At 38.6% G+C, this 21,108-nt stretch overlaps 1 protein-coding gene across 4 annotated transcripts; it reads right to left on the bottom strand.

Moving 5' to 3' along the window:
- Nucleotides 1-1,335: 1,335 nt before the first annotated feature.
- On the bottom strand, nt 1,336-21,049 carry GABPB2 (GA binding protein transcription factor subunit beta 2). 4 transcript variants are annotated; one of them, XM_069480617.1, is made up of 8 exons: nt 20,932-21,049; nt 19,366-19,533; nt 18,241-18,435; nt 15,693-15,843; nt 8,113-8,226; nt 6,094-6,279; nt 1,789-1,922; nt 1,336-1,638 (listed from the first exon to the last, which is right to left on the bottom strand). In XM_069480617.1, exons 1-8 carry the CDS (start codon nt 21,037-21,039, stop codon nt 1,336-1,338), a joined length of 1,359 nt encoding a protein of 452 aa, XP_069336718.1. In that variant the 5' UTR covers nt 21,040-21,049. The 4 variants fall into 4 exon arrangements, with proteins under 4 accessions (XP_069336718.1, XP_069336721.1, XP_069336720.1 ...); XM_069480620.1 differs by lacking the exon at nt 19,366-19,533; XM_069480619.1 differs by lacking the exon at nt 8,113-8,226.
- Between the last annotated feature and the right edge of the window lie 59 nt (nt 21,050-21,108).

Here is a 21,108-nt window from a genome sequence, read left to right on the forward strand (position 1 = left end):
CACGCCTGTAATTCTAGCACTCTGGGAGGCCGAAGCCGGCGGATTGTTTGAGGTCAGGAGTTCGAAACCAGCCTGAGGAAGAGTGAGACCCCGTTCTACTAAAAAATAGTAAGAAATTAGCTGGACAACTAAAATTATATATAAAAAATTAGCCAGGCATGGTGGCACATGCCTGTAGTCCCACCTACTTGAGAGGCTGCGGCAGAAGGATTGCTTGAGCCCAGGAGTTTGAGGTTGCTGTGAGCTAGGCTGATGCCAGGGCACTCTAGCCAGGGTGACAGAGCAGGACTCTGCCTCAAAAAAAAAAAAAAAAAAAAGCTTGCCTCTAACATTCCTCCCAATTAGTTTCTCCAACAGATACACGTCATAAATCTAAGGCAAATTTTCAGGTCACTTGATGGTATAATTATTAAAGGCTCTTGGTGTGTATGTGTTAGGAATGTTACCTTAAAATCTTTTGAAAGAAAGTCAGTTATTTAACACATTGACTGTCATACTACAAAAAAATTTTTTTTTCCTTGGGGCCACGGTGTTTTATTATGAAAATAGAATAAAAACTTTGAAAACAAAATGATCCTTTCTAATTGAATGAAAAATTTGTTATTTTTTATTGTTTTCTGTGCGTGAGTTATATGCAACTTGAAAAAGTTCATGGGCTGGGTATGGGGGCTCACACCTATAATCCTAGCACTCTGAGACAGGAGGATCACTTGAGGTCAGGAGTTTGAGATCAGCCTCAGCAAAAGTGAGGTCCTGTCTCTACTAAAAATAGAAAAATTAGCGGGGTGTCCTGGTGTGCACCTATAGTCCCAGCTACTTGGGAGGCTGAGGCAGGAGGATCCCTTGAGCCCAAGAGTTTGGGGTGGCATGGCATTCTACTCAGGGCAATGAAGTGAGACTCTGTCTCAAAAAAGAAAAAAAAAGAAAAAAGAAAAAGTTCACGCAGCTTCCAAGGTGAAGAGATGTGTGAGTTACATATGCTTCATGAGTCCTTGGGCTCAAAACTAGCATAAATTAAAACAACTCACATGGCAGTTAATGTGTTAAACAAAAGAATCAACCTACAACACCTGGCATTCCTTTACCTCTATGCTTAAAACAACGATATGGACTAAGAAATTTGGTCCTTATTCTTTTGGCCCCTCAGAAGAAGTGTTCCCTAAATATGGCTTTGAATTTTCCAGTTGCATAGAGATCCTTCTTGAGCCCAAGCACTGTACCCTGCTATAGTTTTCTTCGTAAGGACATTCTTGATTTTTATACAATGTTTGTCTTCTGTAATTTTTTTAAAAAGAGGAATAAGATGAACACAGTGCAAGTTGTGGCCCTTGCATGTTAAGATGAAACAGTTTCCATAGAAACTCCAGTATGAGGAGGCTCTTTGGTCCCTCCTGACCCAGTCACTTTTGTCTCTCTCTCTTCCACCTCCCCCTCTGTGACAATTAGAGCATCTACTTCAGCCACCTCTTCAACCATGGTGAAATCAACTCCATTGGGCTGTTGTCGGGCCATGGCCTCCAGCTTACGACGGTACTGTTCTGCTTCCTGCTCTTTTCTTAGGAGCTGGTGTCGGTATTCCTGGGCTCTTCTATTGGCCTCTTGAAGTTGCTGCTGTAGTAGCTCTCTCTCACTGCCTTCCTATAAAAGTAAACCAGTCACCACCAGGGTAAGAATTCCAGATCATAAATTATCCAGTCAGTAGACAAAAAGATGAGGAAGGGTTCTGGCCTTAATAGTTACGGCTTTTGATTCTTTCTTTTCTCTCCATCACTGCTAAAAAAACATTACCTTGCTTTCTTCCACACTATTTGTCATCTCTTCTATTCTTGGTTTCTTTGTCAGTGGCAACTTCTCTGCTTCCTCTTCCTCTTCCTCTTCAATTATAGTCTCCTCTGCAACCTGACCAGCAGGTACAGTTAGAACTACAAGCCAAAGGACACCAATTGAAGGTGATGAATACATAGTAAACAAGGAGGTTTTGCTTGCTTTTAAATTAGGAAAATAAATAAAATATCTGATGTATTATTTTTCATATTTCTTTGAATTTAAGAATCAACAGGTAAGGCATGGACCTTAAACAGAAAGGATTAAAGGGACACTAAGAATGGCTCAGAAAGCAAGGGTATAGATTTGCAGGCTGGAAAGCCATGCAGGTAAGTCCCAGGTCTGAGGCTGTAGTATAAAGATGTCTGGGGAATCTCTCTGAACCTGTTCTGGTTCAGGGATGCCCAATTCATTTATTTACTCAGTTAAACTCTGTTTAAAAAAAAAAAGATGCCTGACTCTAGGTCAGCAGCTATGGCCAATTAGTTTATCAGTTCTGCAGGAATAATCTATCTAAAGAAGGTGTAAAGTCTTTATATAATATTTTTGAAAAACCTCTAATAAAAGCAGTTTGCTATTAACTATACCTAAATTATTTCTCTTCTCATAGATAAATGAGAAAAGGGTCAACACACACACACACACACACACACACACGCTACACACCTATCAGAATGGCTTAAAAAATAGTGATAATACCAAATACTGGAGAGAATGTAGAAAAACTGGATTATTCATAAATTGCTAGTGGGAATGTAAAATGGTATGGCCACTCTAGAAATTAGTTTGACAGTTTCTTACAAAACCAAACATATACTTACCATATGACCCAGCAATTATACTCTTGAGCATTTATCCCAGAAAATTAAAAACAAACTTATTTCCTATTTCTCATAAGAACCTGTAAACCATCAAGTTGTTCATAACAGCTTTATTCGTAGGTAGCTGAAAACTGGAAACTACTCAAATGCCTTCAGTGGGTAAAGTAAATGGTTAAACAAATTGTAGTATAGTCATACCATGGAATAATACTCAACAATAAAAAAGAATGAACTATTGATACAAACAACTTGGATGGATATTAAGGAAATTATGCTGAGAGAAAAAAAGCCAATTTCAAAAGGTTATATACTGTATGATTCCATTTATATAACATTCTTGAAATTCGAAAAGTATAGAGATAGAGAACAGATTACTTAGTGGTTACCAGGGCTTAGGAATGGGGTGAGAAGGAAGGTGGCTGTAGATATAAAAGGGCAGCACAGGGAATCCTTGTGTGGAACTGTACTACATCTTCGCTCTGGTGTTGCTCATAGAAATCTACACATATCTTAAATTGCAATGAACTAAGTGCACACACATACAAATGAATACATGTAAAACTAGAAAAATATCAATAAGGTTGGTGGATTATATCAGTATCAATTTCCTGATTGTGATATTGTACTATAGTTATGCAAAATGTTATCATTTGGGGAAATTGGGTGAGGGTATAGGGAATTTCTCTGTATTATTATCTTTTTTTTTTTTTTTTTGGAGACAGTCTCACTCTATTGCCTGGGCTAGAGTGCCATGGCATCAGCGTAGCTCACAGCAATCTCAAACTCCTGGGCTCAAGCAATCCTACTGCCTCAGCCTCCCAAGTAGCTGGGACTATAGGCATGCGCTGCCATGCCCAGCTAATTTTTTCTATATATTTTTTTAGTTGTCCAGCTAATTTCTTTCTATTTTTTTAGTAGAGATGGGTTCTCACTCTTGTTCAGGCTGGTCTTGCTCAAATAATATGCCTGCCTGGGCCTCCCAGAGTGCTAGGATTACAGGTGTGAGCCATCTCACCCAGCCCTCTCTGTATTATTATCTTAAAAGATGAGGTCTTGCTCTGTCGCCAGGATAGAATGCGGTGGCACAATCATAGCTCACTGCAGCCTGGAACTCCTGGACTCAAATGATCCTCCTGCCTCAGCCTCCTGAGTAGATGGGATTATAGGCACACACTACCATGTCCAGCCTTTCTGTATTATTTCTTGGAACTGTACATGAATCTATAATGATTTTAAAATAAAAAGTTAAAAATTATATTTAGGTTTTAGGATACATTATGATTTTTTTTTCTTTTTTGGAGACAGTGTCTCACTCTGTCACCTGGGCTAGAGTGCAGTGGCGTCATCATAGCTCACTGCAACCTCACACTCCTGGGTTCAAGTGATCCTCTTTCCTCACTCCCGAGTAGCTGGGACTACAGGCAAGCATCACCACACCTGGCTAATTTTTCTATTTTTTTTTGCAGAGATAGGGTCTCACTGTTGCTCAGGCTGGTCTCAAGCAATCCTCCGGCCTCAGCCTCCCAAAATGGTAGTATTATAGGCCTGAGCCACCACACCCGGCCCATTATGATGTTTTAAAACAGAACATTTACCTAGTTATTTGGTTTGGCTGACTTAAAAATTAGCTTGTATACCTTGATACTCATCAATTGATGGCATTGGAAAGCAGTTTAGATATACGTTGAGTGGACAAGGGAGTTTAGTCTGGGATTTAAAATTTTCTGCAGATAATTTACAAAAATCTCAGTTTTCTTTGGGCCTGGTTAAACCCATTTGTAAAAAGTAGTGTAGTTTATTTAGGTAAAAATCTCAAATTGTATTTTTCTCCGACACAACTCAGTTTTCATTTATCACCATTATAAGCAGAGACTCCACCTACCCAGTGAGCCCTAAAAAAAACTTAAAATGATAATTGTTTTCACAAAAATATCAGCAGTATATAAATAAGAATTCATGGTACCAAGTTTGGATTATAAAGGTTTAATTCCTATCTTATCTTCCTGTACTGCAGAGATCCATCAATTCAAATAACTCAAAAATTATAGGCCGGGCTCACGCCTGTAATCCTAGCACTCTGGGAGGCCGAGGCAGGTGGATCGCTCGAGGTCAGGAGTTCGAGACCAGCCTGAGCAAGAGCGAGACCCCATCTCAACTAAAAATAGAAAGAAATTATCTGGCCAACTAAAAATATATATAGAAAAAATTAGACGGGCATGGTGGTGCATGCCTGTAGTCCCAGCTACTCGAGAGGCTGAGGCAGTAAGATCGCTTAAGCCCAGGAGTTTGAGGTTGCTGTGAGCTAGGCTGACTCCATGGCACTCACTCTAGCCCGGGCAACAGAGTGAGACTCTGTCTCAAAAAAAAAAAAAAAAAAAAAAAAAAAAAATTATAAAATCTCCATAATCATTTAGGCCAAGTCAAAATTTTGGTGACATAAAAAAAGGAAATTATACCAATTCTCTTCTTTTAATCTCATATATATAAAAAAATATATATATATATATTTGAGACAAGGTCTTGCTCTGTCACCCAGGCTAAGAGTGCAGTGGCGTGATCACAGCTCACTGTAACCTCGAACTCTTCAGCTCAAGCAATCCTCCCGCCTCAGCCTCCCAAATAGATGGGACTATAGTGTGAGCCACTGCCTCACTATTTGTCTTAATACCTCATTTTTAGGGGAGTATAGAGTATCTAAAATATCTTTTAATAGCCGGGCATGGTGGCTCACCCCTGTAATCCTAGCACTTTGGAAGGCTGAGATAGGAGAATGGCTTGAGGCCAGGAATTCGAAACCAGCCTGAGCAAGACCCTATCTCTATAAAAATAGAAAAATTAGCCAGGCATGGTAGCACACGCCTATAGTCCCAGCTACTTGGGAGGCTGAGGCAGGAGTATAACTTGAGCCTAGGAGTTTGAGGTTGCAGTGAGCTATGATGGCCCCACTGCACTCTAGCCTGGGAGACAGAGCTAGACCTTGTCTCCAAAAAAAAAAAAAAAAAAAAAAACCCAAATATATATATAAATATATATATATATATATCTTTTTTTTTTTTTCAGTACCAATAAGTCTTTATTTATTCATTGTATTTTCCCAGGGAAAGTAGAAAGGAAGGGAAAAGAGTCAGCATGTGTGCTACAAAATGATTAGAAAATGGGAAAGGAAGTACCCAGTACAGCAAAATCAACCATCAAATAAACATACCCCAGGATGGGGTCACCAAAGCCCAAGGGGGCTCAGTCTCCTGCAGTTCAGGAATGAGGGGAAGGGATCAGGAAAAGAACAGACAAGCATAGACTTTCCTACCCTACCTCCCTCCCCATAAATTCAAGATTTCACACAAAGCTTTGGTTTCTAGCAGTAAACATGGAGTTACATTCGTCCGTCTCCAATATATAAATATATATATATCTTTTAATAAACAATTGTTTACATGAGATAACTCACCTTGCTGTCCATCTTGCATAGTTACAATAAATGGCTGGCCAATCCCTCCAGTAGGAATTGCAGTTTGGATATTACCCAGAGGGACTCCGTCAGTCACTATAGTGATGACCCTCTGGGCTCCACTCCCCATCACCTGCTGGATTGATGAGTCAACAGAATTTCCCTCTATGATTTCCTCTGAATTGGCTACAGATGACAAAAGTGAATTTAAAATTTCAGCTTTTTTAAAGAAATAGGAGTACAGTAGTTTGATAATATTCAGGGAGAGGAAAAATTGGAAAAAAAGTTAGACTCAACAGTTCACAAAGCTTTTGTGAACAATGCTAAGTCAGAGGAGAAAAAATAGGGAATGCATTAGAATAGTAGTTTTTAAAATGTCTTCACTGAGATGTTAATAGCTTTCACTACAGATGGGTTCTATGTATAAATACATTTTGAAAATGCTGGTTTAAATATGCTTAAACTTTTTTGTTTGTTTTGTAGGAAATATCAGAGACTTCAGTAGGCTAACGGGCATTGGGATTCTCCAACAGCGTATAAGATATGCTGAGTTTCCCCAACATATTTGATCTTAGAACCCTTTTTTCAGGGGGCATCTTAAAAATCTAAATCTATGGAACTTAGAAAAATAACTATAAATTAGAGAAGATCATTTCTATAAGAAAACAGGTATATTTAATAGTGAATTAACAAAATAACATGTCAAGTAGTCAAAACGCTGAAGTTTGACAGACAAAAATGGTAGGTGGCTTTTCCCATCCGATAGATCAAGAATAATATTAATAACAGCTAATGCTTACCAACTGTTTATTATGTGCCAGGTACCTGTCTATGAGCTTTATATGTATTATGTTGAATCAAGATTTTCAGTTTGGTTAATCAATATCCCAATAAACTAAGCACTATTAGGGGAAATAATTCCTACCACTATGGAATTTCTCTATCTAAGGGGTCACAGGTAGAACTCTATAATAATAAGTGGGGTATGGACCATCTATATGAGACACATTTAGGTAGTAGTTCAATGCAAATAAAGCATTCACACCTCTTAGAAACAAAGAAAAGTTAAATGTTATAGCTGAAACGATCTTGACAGATAATCTAATCCAACCATGATGCCAGAGATGAGGAAAAGAAAACCTGGAAAAGTTAAGTGATTTATCCAAGATCAAAGAGCAAACCAAAAGAACAGCAATGACAAGTTTAATACATTGTTTTTCCCTCTGCCATGCTGTTCACTCATACATATCTGTATAGTGATCTTTATGATTACTGCCAGTCAGAAAAATAGGATTGGAATTGGAAGAATGTTCTCACCACCCAAATGTCAATGACAGAAAGACATCAGAACAATCTGCTTTCATTTATGATGGAGCAGAATACCAGGGGTTCCAGAAAGATTTCTAGATGACTGCTGAGCCCTGCCTGTTTGCCCCTACATACGTGAAGCCCTAAGCTTTCCTCCCATAGATCGCCAGGTCTGGCTAAGTGACCTGAAACCTTTTTGTTTTAAATATCAGAAGGGCACTATATAATATAAATCTGCCCAACTCCATTGGAAATGCAAAAATAAGTGGAAATAAAAGCAAGCTCTCCTGAAGTACACAGGATATGATAATCAGAAAGGTAGCAGTTCCATATATTTTGATACTTTAATATGAGATATCTAGGCTGCTATTTTGAATCATTCTATGATAGCATCAGTCAAAACATAACATAGAGTATCTCCAAAAAGTCTGCTAATATAAGAATAAACATTTCAATCTGAAGCAATTGGAGTCAAGGGAAACAAACTTCAAACTGTAAAAATACAAAGGAATTACTCAGTCATTATCTAATATTATTCAGCTGTCTGATTTTATCACTTAGTGATTTTTCTTTTTATGCTCAATGACTCTACATCCCTTTTTCCTAGCTGCCTCTAATTAATTCTTTAATATTTCGTGCAAATTAAATCTGCTGGAGACTTAAAAACAAAAGAAGAAATGGTGATTCACCCAGCAGATATCCCTCACCTACCTGTGGCTCTGTTTGAGTTGGAGAGGGGGGCTGATGCCTCAGCAAGAGCTGCAAGAGTGGCCAGCACTGAGGTGGTAGAATTTGAGAACTGTACTGTTGAGACAGGGGTGTCACCTATTTCGGTAAAAAAGGCAAATGAGGTCCAGTTAGAGAATAAATTGAGGCAAACTAAAAATGGCTTATTAAATCAAACCTCAGCTTTTCACTCTAATATGCTTAATCTTGTTCTCTAATCCAAACTGATAACCAATTATCATGGAGTTAAAACTCTTTTAAGGTTTAAAAAGTCTCTCCCTTAAAGTGGATTAAATTAATGTGCTTGGTACAGGGCCACTACATTCCCCTCATTTGATCATTCTCTTGGCACTGTCAGGGTTGAGCATTAGTAGCTAACAGACCAAGAGTACCACCCACTCCCTAGGCTGGCTGTGCAGAGCTCTCCTTGGCAGCAGGCATTGTAAGCATATAAAGCATGCCTCACCCCAGGCTCAGCAGTGGTGAGGAAACAACCCCCTCCTGGACTTTACTCAGCCATACTACCTCTGTTCATCAGCCAGATAGATGGGAAAAATATGATTCACCTCTAGTACAAGGACAGTTAAAAAGCTTAAGTTTCATATATCAAATGTCAAAGGGTTAGACAATGGATTAATGCTAAAAACAACTATTTAGTTATGTCATGATGTACTTTTTTTTTTTTTTTTGGAGACAGGGTCTTGCTCTGTCACCTAGGCTAGAGCACAATGGCATCAGCATAGCTTACTGCAACCTCAACCTCAAACACCTGGGCTGAAACGATCCTCCTGCCTCAGCCTCCTGAGTAGCTGGGACTATAGGCATGTGCCACCACGCCTGCCTAATTTTTCTACTTTTTGTAGAGATGGGGTCTTGCTCTTGCTCAGGCTGGTTTGAACTCCTGGCCTCAAGTGATCCTCCCGCCTCGGCCTCCCAGAGTGCTAAGATTACAGGCATGAGCCACCATGCTCAGCCATGATATGCTTTAAAAAAAATTTTGTTCATAACCTTTTTCTCTTTTTGTTCATAACCTTTTCTCTTGTATCTGTGTGCTATTTTCACAGCTAAGTTCTTAGAGGGAAGTGCATTAGGTCTGGCAACAGATATGCCTAACTTTATGAACTGAAAATACTACTCAACTGTTTTGTATAAATTTAACTTTTATAAGATGAACTGCATTTCCCTATGTCCGTCACTATAATTTCAGAGATAATTTTGTGCCAGTTATGAATTTATTGCCTCTTAGTTCCAAATCCACCCTTCTTTGCCCTGCCTTAGTGATGCTGGAGCTGGACCCTATAACCATTTTTTGTCAGCTGGCATGAGATTAAGCTTTGTCAGTATAGAAGTAGTAGCTGCTCTCTAGATATTGGCTATTCCTGTACTCCTTAGAGTTCTCTTCACCATTTTGTAATTAACCTACTGTTCCTAATTTTTTTTTTTTTAAGAGACAGGGTCTTGCTCTGGAGTGCAATGGCCCAATAAAATCATAGCTCACTGTAACTTTGAACTCCTGGGCTCAATTGATCCTCCAACCTCAGCCTTCCGAGTAGCTGGAACTATAGGCACATGCCAGTATGCCTGGCTAATTTTTTTATTTTTTGTAGAGATGGGGACTCCCTGTGTTGCCCGGGCTGGTCTAGAACTCTTGGTCTCAAGTTATCCTCCCACCTCAGCCTCTCAAAATGCTGGGATTTAGGCATGCACCCAGCCCTATTCCTAGTTAATAGGAACAGTGTGTAAATTAAATAAAATTTTAAATGATATATTTAAAAATTAGAAATTATATGTAGATAAATTTATATAGTTAAATTTTATAAATCATCATGTATTTTATCTTCTGACTAGACTCTGACTGATATACTTATCTTCTTTTTAAATATATTAAATGTATAGCTCATTGTAACCTTGAACTTCTGGGCTCAAGAAACCCTCCTGCCTTGGCCTCCCGAGTAAAGGTACTCTTAATTTTTAAGTTTTCCCACTAGCTATGCTTAAAGATTCTTTCTAGCTTTTCTTCTATCAAGAAGTCAATTATCTGTAAAATACTTAAGGAAACTTATATTTAATACTCCTTATAGAAAATCCTTCCACAGAGCAACTTTTCTTTTTTTTTTTTTTTTGAGACAGAGTCTCACTCTGTTGCTCGGGCTAGAATGAGTGCCGTGGTGTCAGCCTAGCTCACAGCAACCTCAAACTCCTGGGCTCAAGCAATCCTACTGCCTCAGCCTCCCGAGTAGCTGGGACTACAGGCATGCGCCACCAAGCCCGGCTAATTTTTTCTATATATATTTTAGTTGGCCAGATAATTTCTTTCTATAATTAGTAGAGACGGGGGTCTCACTCTTGCTTAGGCTGGTCTTGAACTCCTGACCTCGAGCGATCCACCCGCCTCGGCCTCCCAGAGTGCTAGGATTACAGGCATGAGCCACCGCGCCCAGCCCAGAGCAACTTTTCTGATGTGATTAACCTAGGTAATTTAACTAGTTTATAAATTTAAATTTCAGCAGATTTTCCTTAAAAAGATGAATTACTTGTGTAGTACTCCTCAAGCTGAAACCATCTTAATTAAAGCTTTTGGCTGACAACTGTGGGAGTAAGGATGGAGATAGTAATGATATCTTAACTTTATTCTAACACTATCATAAAATACCCAGGGAACCAAATGGTCTGAGTGGAACACAGTGCTTGACCTCCAGTAGGAGCCCATGTCTATCAAATGACTCTATGCAGAGCAAGATTCAGCTACAGCCTAGTCCCAAATTTTCCTTAGTTCACACTTTTCTCATAACTCAGTCTGTCATACCAAATGCTGATAAAAGAACTCACAAATCCTCCTAAAATGAAACAAAGAACAAGCAATCTTTAGATATATGTCCCTCACAAAGGTTGGAATATATGTGAGTATAAGTCATTAGCAATCAAAAAGCAAGGCTGTTATTATTTTACCACAGTTAAAAAAACAGCACTGCATCTGTGCAGAATGTATTCAGGGGAAAAAAAAAAAAAGAAAAATAAACAAACAAAATACCAACACCACAAAGAAACAAGGCTCTTATAATAAGTAATGTTCAACTAGGCCAAGCATCAGTTAGGCCACCAAGCCAAAGGAGAGTTGCTGAGTAGAACTGCTTCATAAGAAAAGCATTATATGCTCTTTAGCATATGATGATTCCAATCTAAGTGTGCTCCCCTCTGATTCAAACATAACAACTCACCCAACTTCCCCTCAATAGCAAAATGAAGAAAGAACATTTGTGAAAATTCAGGTTTAATATTCTGACATACACAGTTGAAACTGAAAAGAGACAATAGAAATTACTTCTTTAGACTTATTTCAGTGAATTATAGGAAAATAAAATAAAATACTTTATTGTTCAAGACTGTGTAGTTTCTTTTTGTTTTTTGTTAGAGACAGGGTCTTGTTCTGTCACCCAGGTTGGAGTGCAGTGGCATGATCATAGTTCACTGCAGCCTTGAACTCCTGAGCTCAAGAGATCCTCCTGCCTCAGCCACACCTGGCTGATTTAAAAAATTTTTTATATAGACAGGTTCTCACTATGTTGCCCAGGCTGGTCTTGAACTCCTGGCCTAAAGCAATCCTCCTGCCTTGGCCTATCAAAGTGCTGGGATTACAGGCGTGAATGAACCACTGTGCATGGTCTGTTCAAGAATGTAAATTGCTTCCTTCTCCTCATTGTAGGATCCAGTATCAAATAAAGTAAAACATGTATGGATGCTGTTGTTTTTAGAACGAAAAAGGCATTATCAGTGATGACTCTTGTTACCTATTCAAAACATGGCTTATATAAATACTCTTCAGACCAGGATTTAGAAGGGTGTGCTATGGTAGGCTAGACAATCTCAATGAGTTAGTGAAAACTAGACCCAGAAAAACTAAGTAACTTCACCAAGTTCATATAGCTAGTAAGTGTCAGAGCCCAGATAGAACCTAGTTAATCTGATTTCAAAGCCTATGGTCTTTATGAACCAATATAAAGCTATTTATATTTGACTTTGGAATGCATGTTACGATTGTACAAACAAGAAATTCATCTTCATAAATTTATTTTACCCTAATTAATGTTTAAATTAGTCTGCCTTCCCAAATCCCTGAAGTTTGATGGTGGCATTGATGATGACTGATATCCTTAATTAAAAATGTTAAATTTGAAAGCAAATTTTGTAATCTGGATTTTGGTATCAAAAATATCTATTAAGGCAGAGCGCGGTAGCTCACACCTATAATCCTAGCACTTTGAGAGGCCGAGTCGGGAAGATTGCTTGAGATCAGGAGTTTAAGACCAGACTGAGCACTACAGTGAGACCCAGTCTCTACAAAAAATAGAAAAATTAGCTGGGTGTGGTGGCATGCATCTGTAATCCCAGCTACTCAGGAAGCTGAGGTAGGAGGATCACTTGAGCCCAGGAGTTTGAGGTTGTGGTGAGCTATGATGATGCCACGTACTCTAGCCCAGGAGGGACAGAGATAGACCTTGTCTCAAAAAACAAAAATAAACAAAAAAAAATCCGTTAAAATGATGACCTCAGCTGGCCAAGCATGGTAGCTCATGCCTGTAATCCCTAGCATTTTGGGAGGCTGAGGCAGGAGGATTGCCTGAGGCCAGGGGTTTGAGGTTGCAGTGAGCTATGATGATGCCACTGCACTCTAGTCTATGGAACAGAGCAAGACCCCATCCCCCCCCCCCAAAAGAGATTATCCTGGGATACTTTCAGGTAATTCTTTAAAAAACATTTTTTGGCCAGGCGCAGTGGCTCACGCCTGTAATCCTAGCACTCTGGGAGACTGAGGTGGGCGGATTGTTTGAGCTCAGGAGTTCAAGACCAGCCTGAGCAAGAGCGAGACCCCGTCTCTACTAAAAATAGAAAGAAATATGGACAGCTAAAAATATATATAGAAAAATTAGCCGGGCATGGTGGCGCATGCCTGTAGTCCCAGCTACTCGGGAGGCTGAGGCAATAGGATTGCTTGAGCCCAGGAGTTTGAGGTTGCTGTGAGCTAGGCTGATGCCACGGCACTCACTCTAGCCCGGGCAACAGAGTGAGACTCTGTTTAAAAAAAAAAAACAACATATTTTTTTTAGTTTAGCTTAGCTTTTTTTTTTTTTTAAGAGATGGAGTCTTGCTATGTTGCCCAGGCTGGACTCGAACTCCTGGCCTCAAGCAATCCTCTCACCTCAGCCTCCCAAGTAGCTGGGACAACTGGTGGATGCCACCAGTGCTCTAATTCTCAAAAATATTAGTAGATAATGGGAAACAAGAAACCTGCCCACCATTCCTGAAAAGAAAATCCTTTAACCTAGCTGAATAACACACAACCCGAATTTGTCTTATTAACTTTTCTCCTTTCCTTTATCTGTACTGATTAAGCATCAAGTAGGCCAATCAGCTAAAGGTAGAATTGCTTCATGAATAAGATGACATTGGAGAGGTCAGCTCTATTATGTGATGGTTTAGCAATTTCAATTTGCAATTGTCAACATAGAGAGGAAAGAAAGAAGAAAAGGTCTGCCAAAAGCTATGTGACAAACACAATATCAGCCCACGGGAACCAAGTTCTCTATCCTGAACTGTGTTCAATTTTGCTTATTATTCCAGATCTTGAGAATTTCAACAGTGAGACTAAAGATCAACCCTAGCTCTTTTCACGTTTGTGAATACAACTTTATTGGCTTCTAAAGACTTTTGAGTTATAAAATCATTTGCTTTAATCAGTGTGGACTGAACCACTACAAATTCAAAAGGTTGTGAATGTTGTGATTATATGTGTATATATATTTAAGCTAAATTTTTTGGATCATTCAACTGAAAGTAAAATGATTTGAAATGACTATTGATAGCCTATAAAATGAAGATCACTACTGCCCCCTTGTGGGCATGACAGGGTCAACCTTCCCTGAGAAATTATTGATATATTTTCATTTAATAGCTACTATTGAAGCCCCGCTATAAAATGGATCCTGAAATACAAAATCTCAAAGTCTCACAACAACCTCATAAAGTAGGTATTATTATATCTCAATTTTACAGATAGGTAAACAAGGCTTAAAGAACTAAGTAGTTTTCCCAAAGTCAAACAGCTAGTCAATCAATAAATATTTGAACACAATTCTGATTCCAAAATTCTGGGTATATTATGTATATTCCTTCTTTTCTTTTATCAAACTGCCTCTCAATAATAATACCTCATTAAAGATATTTCCTTTGATGTTATACAAACTTAACTAGGAATATATATGTGTATTTTCAAATGAAAGTCAGAAAAAGAAAGCAAGAGTCAATCAGAAAATTTAAATGAGGACACAGATTCTTCCATTGAAAAATAAATATTTGTAAAAGGAGATATTGAAAATAAACTCATTTGCTCCTTTTAAGATAGAAGTTTTTTTTGTTTTTGTTTTTAGAGACAGGGCCTTCTACTCTATCGTCCAGGCTGGAGTGCAGTGGTGCAATCATTGCTCACTGCAGCCTCAAGCGATCCACCTTCCTCAGCCTCCTGAGTAGATGGGACTAGAAGCTCGTGCCACCACACTCAGATAATTTTTCTTATTTTTTTTAGAGATGGGGTTTCTCTATGTTGCTCAGGCTGGTCTCAAACTCCTGGCCTCAAGCAATCCTCCTGCCTCAGCCTCCTGAGTTGCTAGGATAACAGGTGTGAGCCACTGTGCCCAGCTTAGATAGAAATTTTTGCTTAAAACATACAGGTCTCAAAAGAGCAATACTGAGTACTTCTCTAAGCTACTTTGTTTTCATATATGCTCTCAAGAATAAACCAAGACTCTTATACTGTATTCAAATAATCACATTTACTGCTTTTATATTAGCACTCTAACAGCCACTTTTGTTTATTCTGGTTTATTTACTACTTTAGACTATGAATGTTTAACTATTTCCTTTAGTAGTACTATATTGAGGCACCCTTATATTTTCTTTTTTTTTTTTTTTTTGAGACAGAGTCTCGCTTTGTTGCCTGGGCTAGAGTGAGTGCCGTGGCGTCAGCCTAGCTCACAGCAACCTCAAACTCCTGGGTTCAAGCGATCCTTCTGCCTCAGCCTCCCGAGTAGCTGGGACGACAGGCATGTGCCACCATGCCCGGCTAATTTTTTCTATATATATATTTTAGTTGGCCAGATAATTTCTTTCTATTTTTAGTAGAGACGGGGTCTCGCTCTTGCTCAGGCTGGTCTCCAACTCCTGAGCTCAAACAATCCACCTGCCTCGGCCTCCCAGAGTGCTAGGATTACAGGCGTGAGCCACCGCGCCCGGCCTTATATTTTCTTTTTGGGGTCAGGTATAACCCTTCAATAGATTAATCTGTAGAATATTTTACTTTTAACACAGTAAGTATTCATGTATAATCCCTATATATGATCTACACTTCCCCCAGAAAAAATAAGTGCCTTGGCTTTAAAATCTATTATAAATCTTCTATTTTGGGGAATAATTTAATAAAAGAGTAGCCATCAAACCATTTGTCTCTAGGAAAACCTGGGGTTCTGCTCATTTTTAACTCTAAAATAAATGTCACATTATCAGACCATTACCTGAGGTAGTTTTGGTGTTGGTTGAAGAAACAAGGCTAGTGAGGTTAACAACCTCTCCCGATGTAAAGATGAATGGAGCAGCCACAGTCACAGGATTGCTCGCAGGGTTGGGTCTCTCAGGATTAGCATTCACCTGATTTTGCATTGCTTCCTACCAAACAAGGCAGGATATTTCAATGTCAGAATACTTATTAGCTTTAGTTATACAGTTACTGAACAGCAGACCCCTACCCCCATGTCAACGCTTTATCAAGCAGAACTAGTTCCGGCACACAATGTCCCAGGGAGCTCAGAGTTCTCATTAAGACTACTGGTGTTTCCATATGAAGCACAGAACTAAAGAAGGAAAAAAAAGACTACTGGTTTTTTCCAAACCAGGGCAAAAGACATGTTAGGTTGTTTTCCCAAACTTGTTTCTACTTGAGAAAATCAAAGGTGATTATTTGCAAAAACTTCTAGACAATTCAGTTAACCTCTCTGGATCTTGTTTTTTGTTTGTTTGTTTGTTTGAAAAATGAGAGACTTGGCCTGAATAGTCTAAAAAGTAATTTCCAATTGTGATCAATTATCTACAAGTCAATGTGCTAGCAGGAGATCCCTGCAGAGTACCCACAGAGAACAATTATTCTCTAGAGTTTTGTCCAACTACTTGGTTCCCTTCTGCCATTGAAGAAATTCCTAAGAGAATATATAACAAGCAAATAAATAAGCTCTAGATTTTAAGCCTAGTTCCACATGCTATACTTTTGCTTCCAGGGATATTTGCTCAATTTTGGAGAAAAGATACTTATCTTTATTTTATTTTTTTACTTTCAGAAGCAGTTTTCTAGAAATATGATGACTACTAAAAAAGTCCAGTTACGAAAGGACTCTAAACAAAGAATTTGAAAGTTGAAGAGGATAACCAGTCTATAGGGAACCATCCACCTGTCAGAACAAACAAACAAAAAACTGAGAATGCAGCAGAAATGGCTATTATTCAAATATAATTATCCCTTGACTAAGAGCTTCAATTAAAACAGATTATTTATTCTCTGGATACTGTTAAATTCCTTCTTGAATCTACTCCTTCTTCTGTCCTCCACTATCACTTCCTTAGTTCAAGTCCTCAGTGGCTTTTGCCTGGCCTAATAAAAGTCACCACATGCTTATTTAGCATTAAGGGTCTCCTCTTTCCCATCTGTGTGCCACACTCCAAACAATCATCTTTTTAAAACAAATTTAATCATATCAGTCCTTTATTTAAAAGCTTCTATTGGAAACCCATTGCCCACATAATAGTTCAGACTCCTGGCAGGGCACGGTGGCTCACGCCTGTAATCCTAGCACTCTAGGAGGCCGAGGTGGGAGGATAGCTTGAGCTCAGGAGTTAGAGACTAGCCTGAGCACCACAGTGAGACCTTGTCTCTACTAAAAATAGAAAAATTAGCTGGGCATGGTGGCCCATGCCTGTAGTCCCAGGTACTCAGGAGGCTGATGGCTTTAGCCTAGGAGTTTGTGGTTGCTGTGAGCTAGGCTGACGCCATAGCACTCTAGCCCGGGCAACGGAGTGAGATTCTATCTCAAAAAAAAGAAAAAACTCCTTTATGTGCCATGTATCACCCCTGTATTCAGAACGCATCTGCCACTCCCAAACTCCACTTCCTTTGCCCATTCTTTAGATACACAACTACTTAATCTTCAGTCTTTCACACCTCTATGTCTTTGATTTACTCTTTTTCTAGCTTAGAAGATAGTCTTTTCACTTCTCAGCCTACTTCTTGAAAACTCAGTTCCAATTCTACATATACTTAATCCTTCCCTTAAGCATCAATACTCCCTCCTCTGTGCTCCCGTAACACTTACTAGGTATCTGTTAATATGTAGTATTGTAATGCTTTATTTCCTGTCTCCACTTTTATCATGCTGTGAACACTCCAAGGGCAAGGCACGTCCTATTAATTTTTATATCCCCCATCCTATTGTTCCCTGATATACAAGCACTGGTTTAAGAAATTAATGGATGAGATCACCACAGCTAATTTTTAATTCTGAGATGGCTTTAGAACTATATAGATGGTCCCTGACTTACAATGGTTCAATTTAACCATTTTTTTATTTTACCATGGTGTGAAAGCAATTCAACTTACAATGGGCTTAGGTCTGGATAAGCCCATTGCAAACTGATCTGGACATAATCCTCCTGTAAGTTGAGAAGCATCTGTATACTGTCTCACATCAGCTGATGTATATTCAGAAAACATAAAGTGACTTTTAATATTGTTCCAAGTCAAGCTTAATTAGAAAGGGAAATTTTCATGGAGAAAAAATATCCTAAAGCCACATAAATGTTTTTTGTACTGGCCACATTGTTCTTTAATCACCATGAGTAATTCAGGGCTTTATAGAATGTTGTTTTAAAAAGATATTAATGACACTGAAAGATAAGATAGAAACATATTAGAACTACTTTGATAAGATAGGAAAGATTCAGTTTTGATTCAACTCCTATAAGAAAATCCTTAACTTCAAATGAAGTATACTCTGAAGAGTATAAAAAGAACCACACCTGGAGGATGACCAAAATCTCAGCATTGTTTTTTTCCAGGGCTATGTCGAAGGCAGATTTATCAAATTTGCTGAACGCATGGACATCAGCTCCATATTTGATAAGTAACTCTACAACATCCCGATGGTGGTGCTCTGTGGCCCAATGTAAAGCTGTCATCTTCAGCATGTCCTTGGCATTCACATCTGCACCATTCTGTCATAGAAAAGCAATTTTTTCAACAGATACTGATTATAGTAGCACAGGTGTAACAGTCTATCATTAAGTACAGAGGCTTTCCATATAGATTGTACATACTCAAATTTAGATCTTGTTTAAGGAATATCACAGGGAAAAACATTTCTCAAATTCTCCTAAATGCTGGTAGACATAATGCTTTCAATGAGTGGGTCTTCTAAGGACATCACTGGGAAATTAAACAGATGGGAGAGGAAGGGGGAGAACAGATTTTTGTTGCCTTTATTAACAGACAGCCAATTGCCTGAAAAAATGGGCATAAATGCAGAGACCACCTGCAGAAAGGGAATGAATAAAAATCAATAAAGTCTGCTTAGCATTTAAAAAATTAGAAAACAAACTCCTCATAGCCATGATGACTTTTTTTTTTTATTTTATTTTTACTTAACTATTTTTTTTTTTTTTTTTTTTGAGACAGAGTCTCACTCTGTTGCCCAGGCTAGAGTGAGTGCCGTGGCGTCAGCCTAGCTCACAGCAACCTCAAACTCCTGGGCTCAAGCAATCCTCCTGCCTCAGCCTCCCGAGTAGCTGGGACTACAGGCATGTACCACCATGCCCAGCTAATTTTTTTCTATATATATTTTTAGCTGTCCAAATCATTTCTTTCTATTTTTTGTAGAGATGGGGTCTCGCTCTTGCTCAGGCTGGTCTCGAACTCCTGACTTCGAGCAATCTACCTGCCTCGGCCTCCCAGAGTGCTAGGATTACAGGCGTGAGACACCACACCCGGCCCATGATGACTCTTAAAAGAGAGTCATGCAATTCAATGCTATAAACTGTCCTAAACTTAATCCTTCCCAACCCAGTTTCCTACCACCCATTTAAGTAAGAAAACAAGGAGGTGGATATCTTCTTTACAGCATAGGATCTCCACTATTCTTGCTTTACCCTAACAAGAAGTTCCACAATGTGCGCATGTCCATCAGCTGCAGCCATGTGCAAGGGAGTCCTGTCCACTTTGGTCCGGGCATCCCTGCTAACACCTGCTCGAAGGAGTACTTCTGCAGTGGAATAATGACCATACTGAGCTGCAAGGTGAAGGGGTGATGTTCCAAGCTGTGGGAAAATAATACTCATTGAATATCCATCATGTGCAGAGTCCTAGATCATTACTGGAGAGAGACAAATGAACAAGAGGTGATTCCTATGGTTCTTGTCCTTCAAGAGAGAATCTGGTTGGACAGATGGGATTGAAGAAATGATTTAATTTAAAAATTAATATACTAATTGGCACATAAATATACCACCAATTAAATAAGTGCTAAGTATAATGGCTTTAAGTCAGGTGGATTTATCAGGTAAGATTCCCTGAAGGACATGATTTTAAACAGGGATTAGAAAAAGGTTAAAAAAAAAAAGGATCAAAAGAACATTCTGAGTTGGGATAAAGGAAAGGGGTAGACAGGTTCAAAACAATTCATAGAAAAGGGGTAGAGACTAGAAAGTTACATTTGGGGTACAAATTTGATCAGTTAGAAGTTTTTTGCCACAGTAAGGCAGAGCAAAAAGACTGAGATGAAGAGGCAATAAAAATTTAGCAATAGCATATCAACAGCAATAAGCAAGTCTGTTGTCTCAGTGTAAATCTTGTAAGAGTTATCTATCAGCATCCACTCTTGCCAGAGATCTATTCCTTTCTTTGTTATGCTCTTTATTTTAAGCCTGTTTATTCTTTACTTTTCATATGTTCAGCCTCTCTGTCTGACTGGATTTAATTCACATTGCTTTTTTCAGGTCTATTTATAGAAATGCTAATCTAATGGGTTTCCTTTTCTTCCTTTTTGTGAAGCGCTAAGAACCTGCTGGCCTCTGAAGTTATGAATTAATCACCCTAGAATAGAGGTCACTCACTCATCAAAATTGTTAAAATTAGGCAATGCTTACAAAATCTGTGAATGCGAAGAAAGCCCACATTATAACTTGAAACCTGGATCTTTTGAAACTCTCTGATATCCAAGCTGATTGTTTAGGCTTATTAAATTGCATCTTCCTCTTTAATGTTTTTTTAAGAATGGTAAAGGAAACAAAATGGCTATACTATTCTTCAGACCAGGAAATATTAGAGAAAAGGAAACAAAGAGTTTATTAGTCTAGAAATGCACTCTTCTACTGATTTAGTTTAATTTCTAGCTAATTACAGAAGCCTATGACCCAAGTATACTCCAGAGAGAATTAAGCCTTTAGAAAATACTCTAAAAAGCATTATAGGAAATTACAAGTATATAATACCTTACAATTATCACCTATATATCCACAGGAGACTCTTTCAATTTGGAAAACTAAAAGAAAAAGAAAACCACATATTCAGATGAGACAAAGAAAATAAAACTCTTATAGGGGATATGAAGTAGAAAGGGAATGAAGAAAAATCAATAAAGTCTGTTTAGCCTTTAAGAAAAAGGTCAGTAAAAGCACATATTGGAAATAATTAAGAGACCTTTATGCTAAGCTTACCCAGTCTGTGGTGAATGGGGCTCCATTTGCCATCAATGTTCTCACTTCATCATCTTGGCCTTTTCTTGCTGCTTCTAGTAACCTCTTTCCCAAGTCCACCAAAGACATCTTTATGCATAGGAACAAAAGTTTTCAGGTAGCTATAACTTAAACACAAGGAAAGCTGCCTGTAAAATG

The sequence above is a fragment of the Eulemur rufifrons genome, chromosome 8, assembly GCF_041146395.1.
Source record: "Eulemur rufifrons isolate Redbay chromosome 8, OSU_ERuf_1, whole genome shotgun sequence".
Classification (NCBI taxonomy): Eukaryota; Metazoa; Chordata; class Mammalia; order Primates; family Lemuridae; genus Eulemur; species Eulemur rufifrons.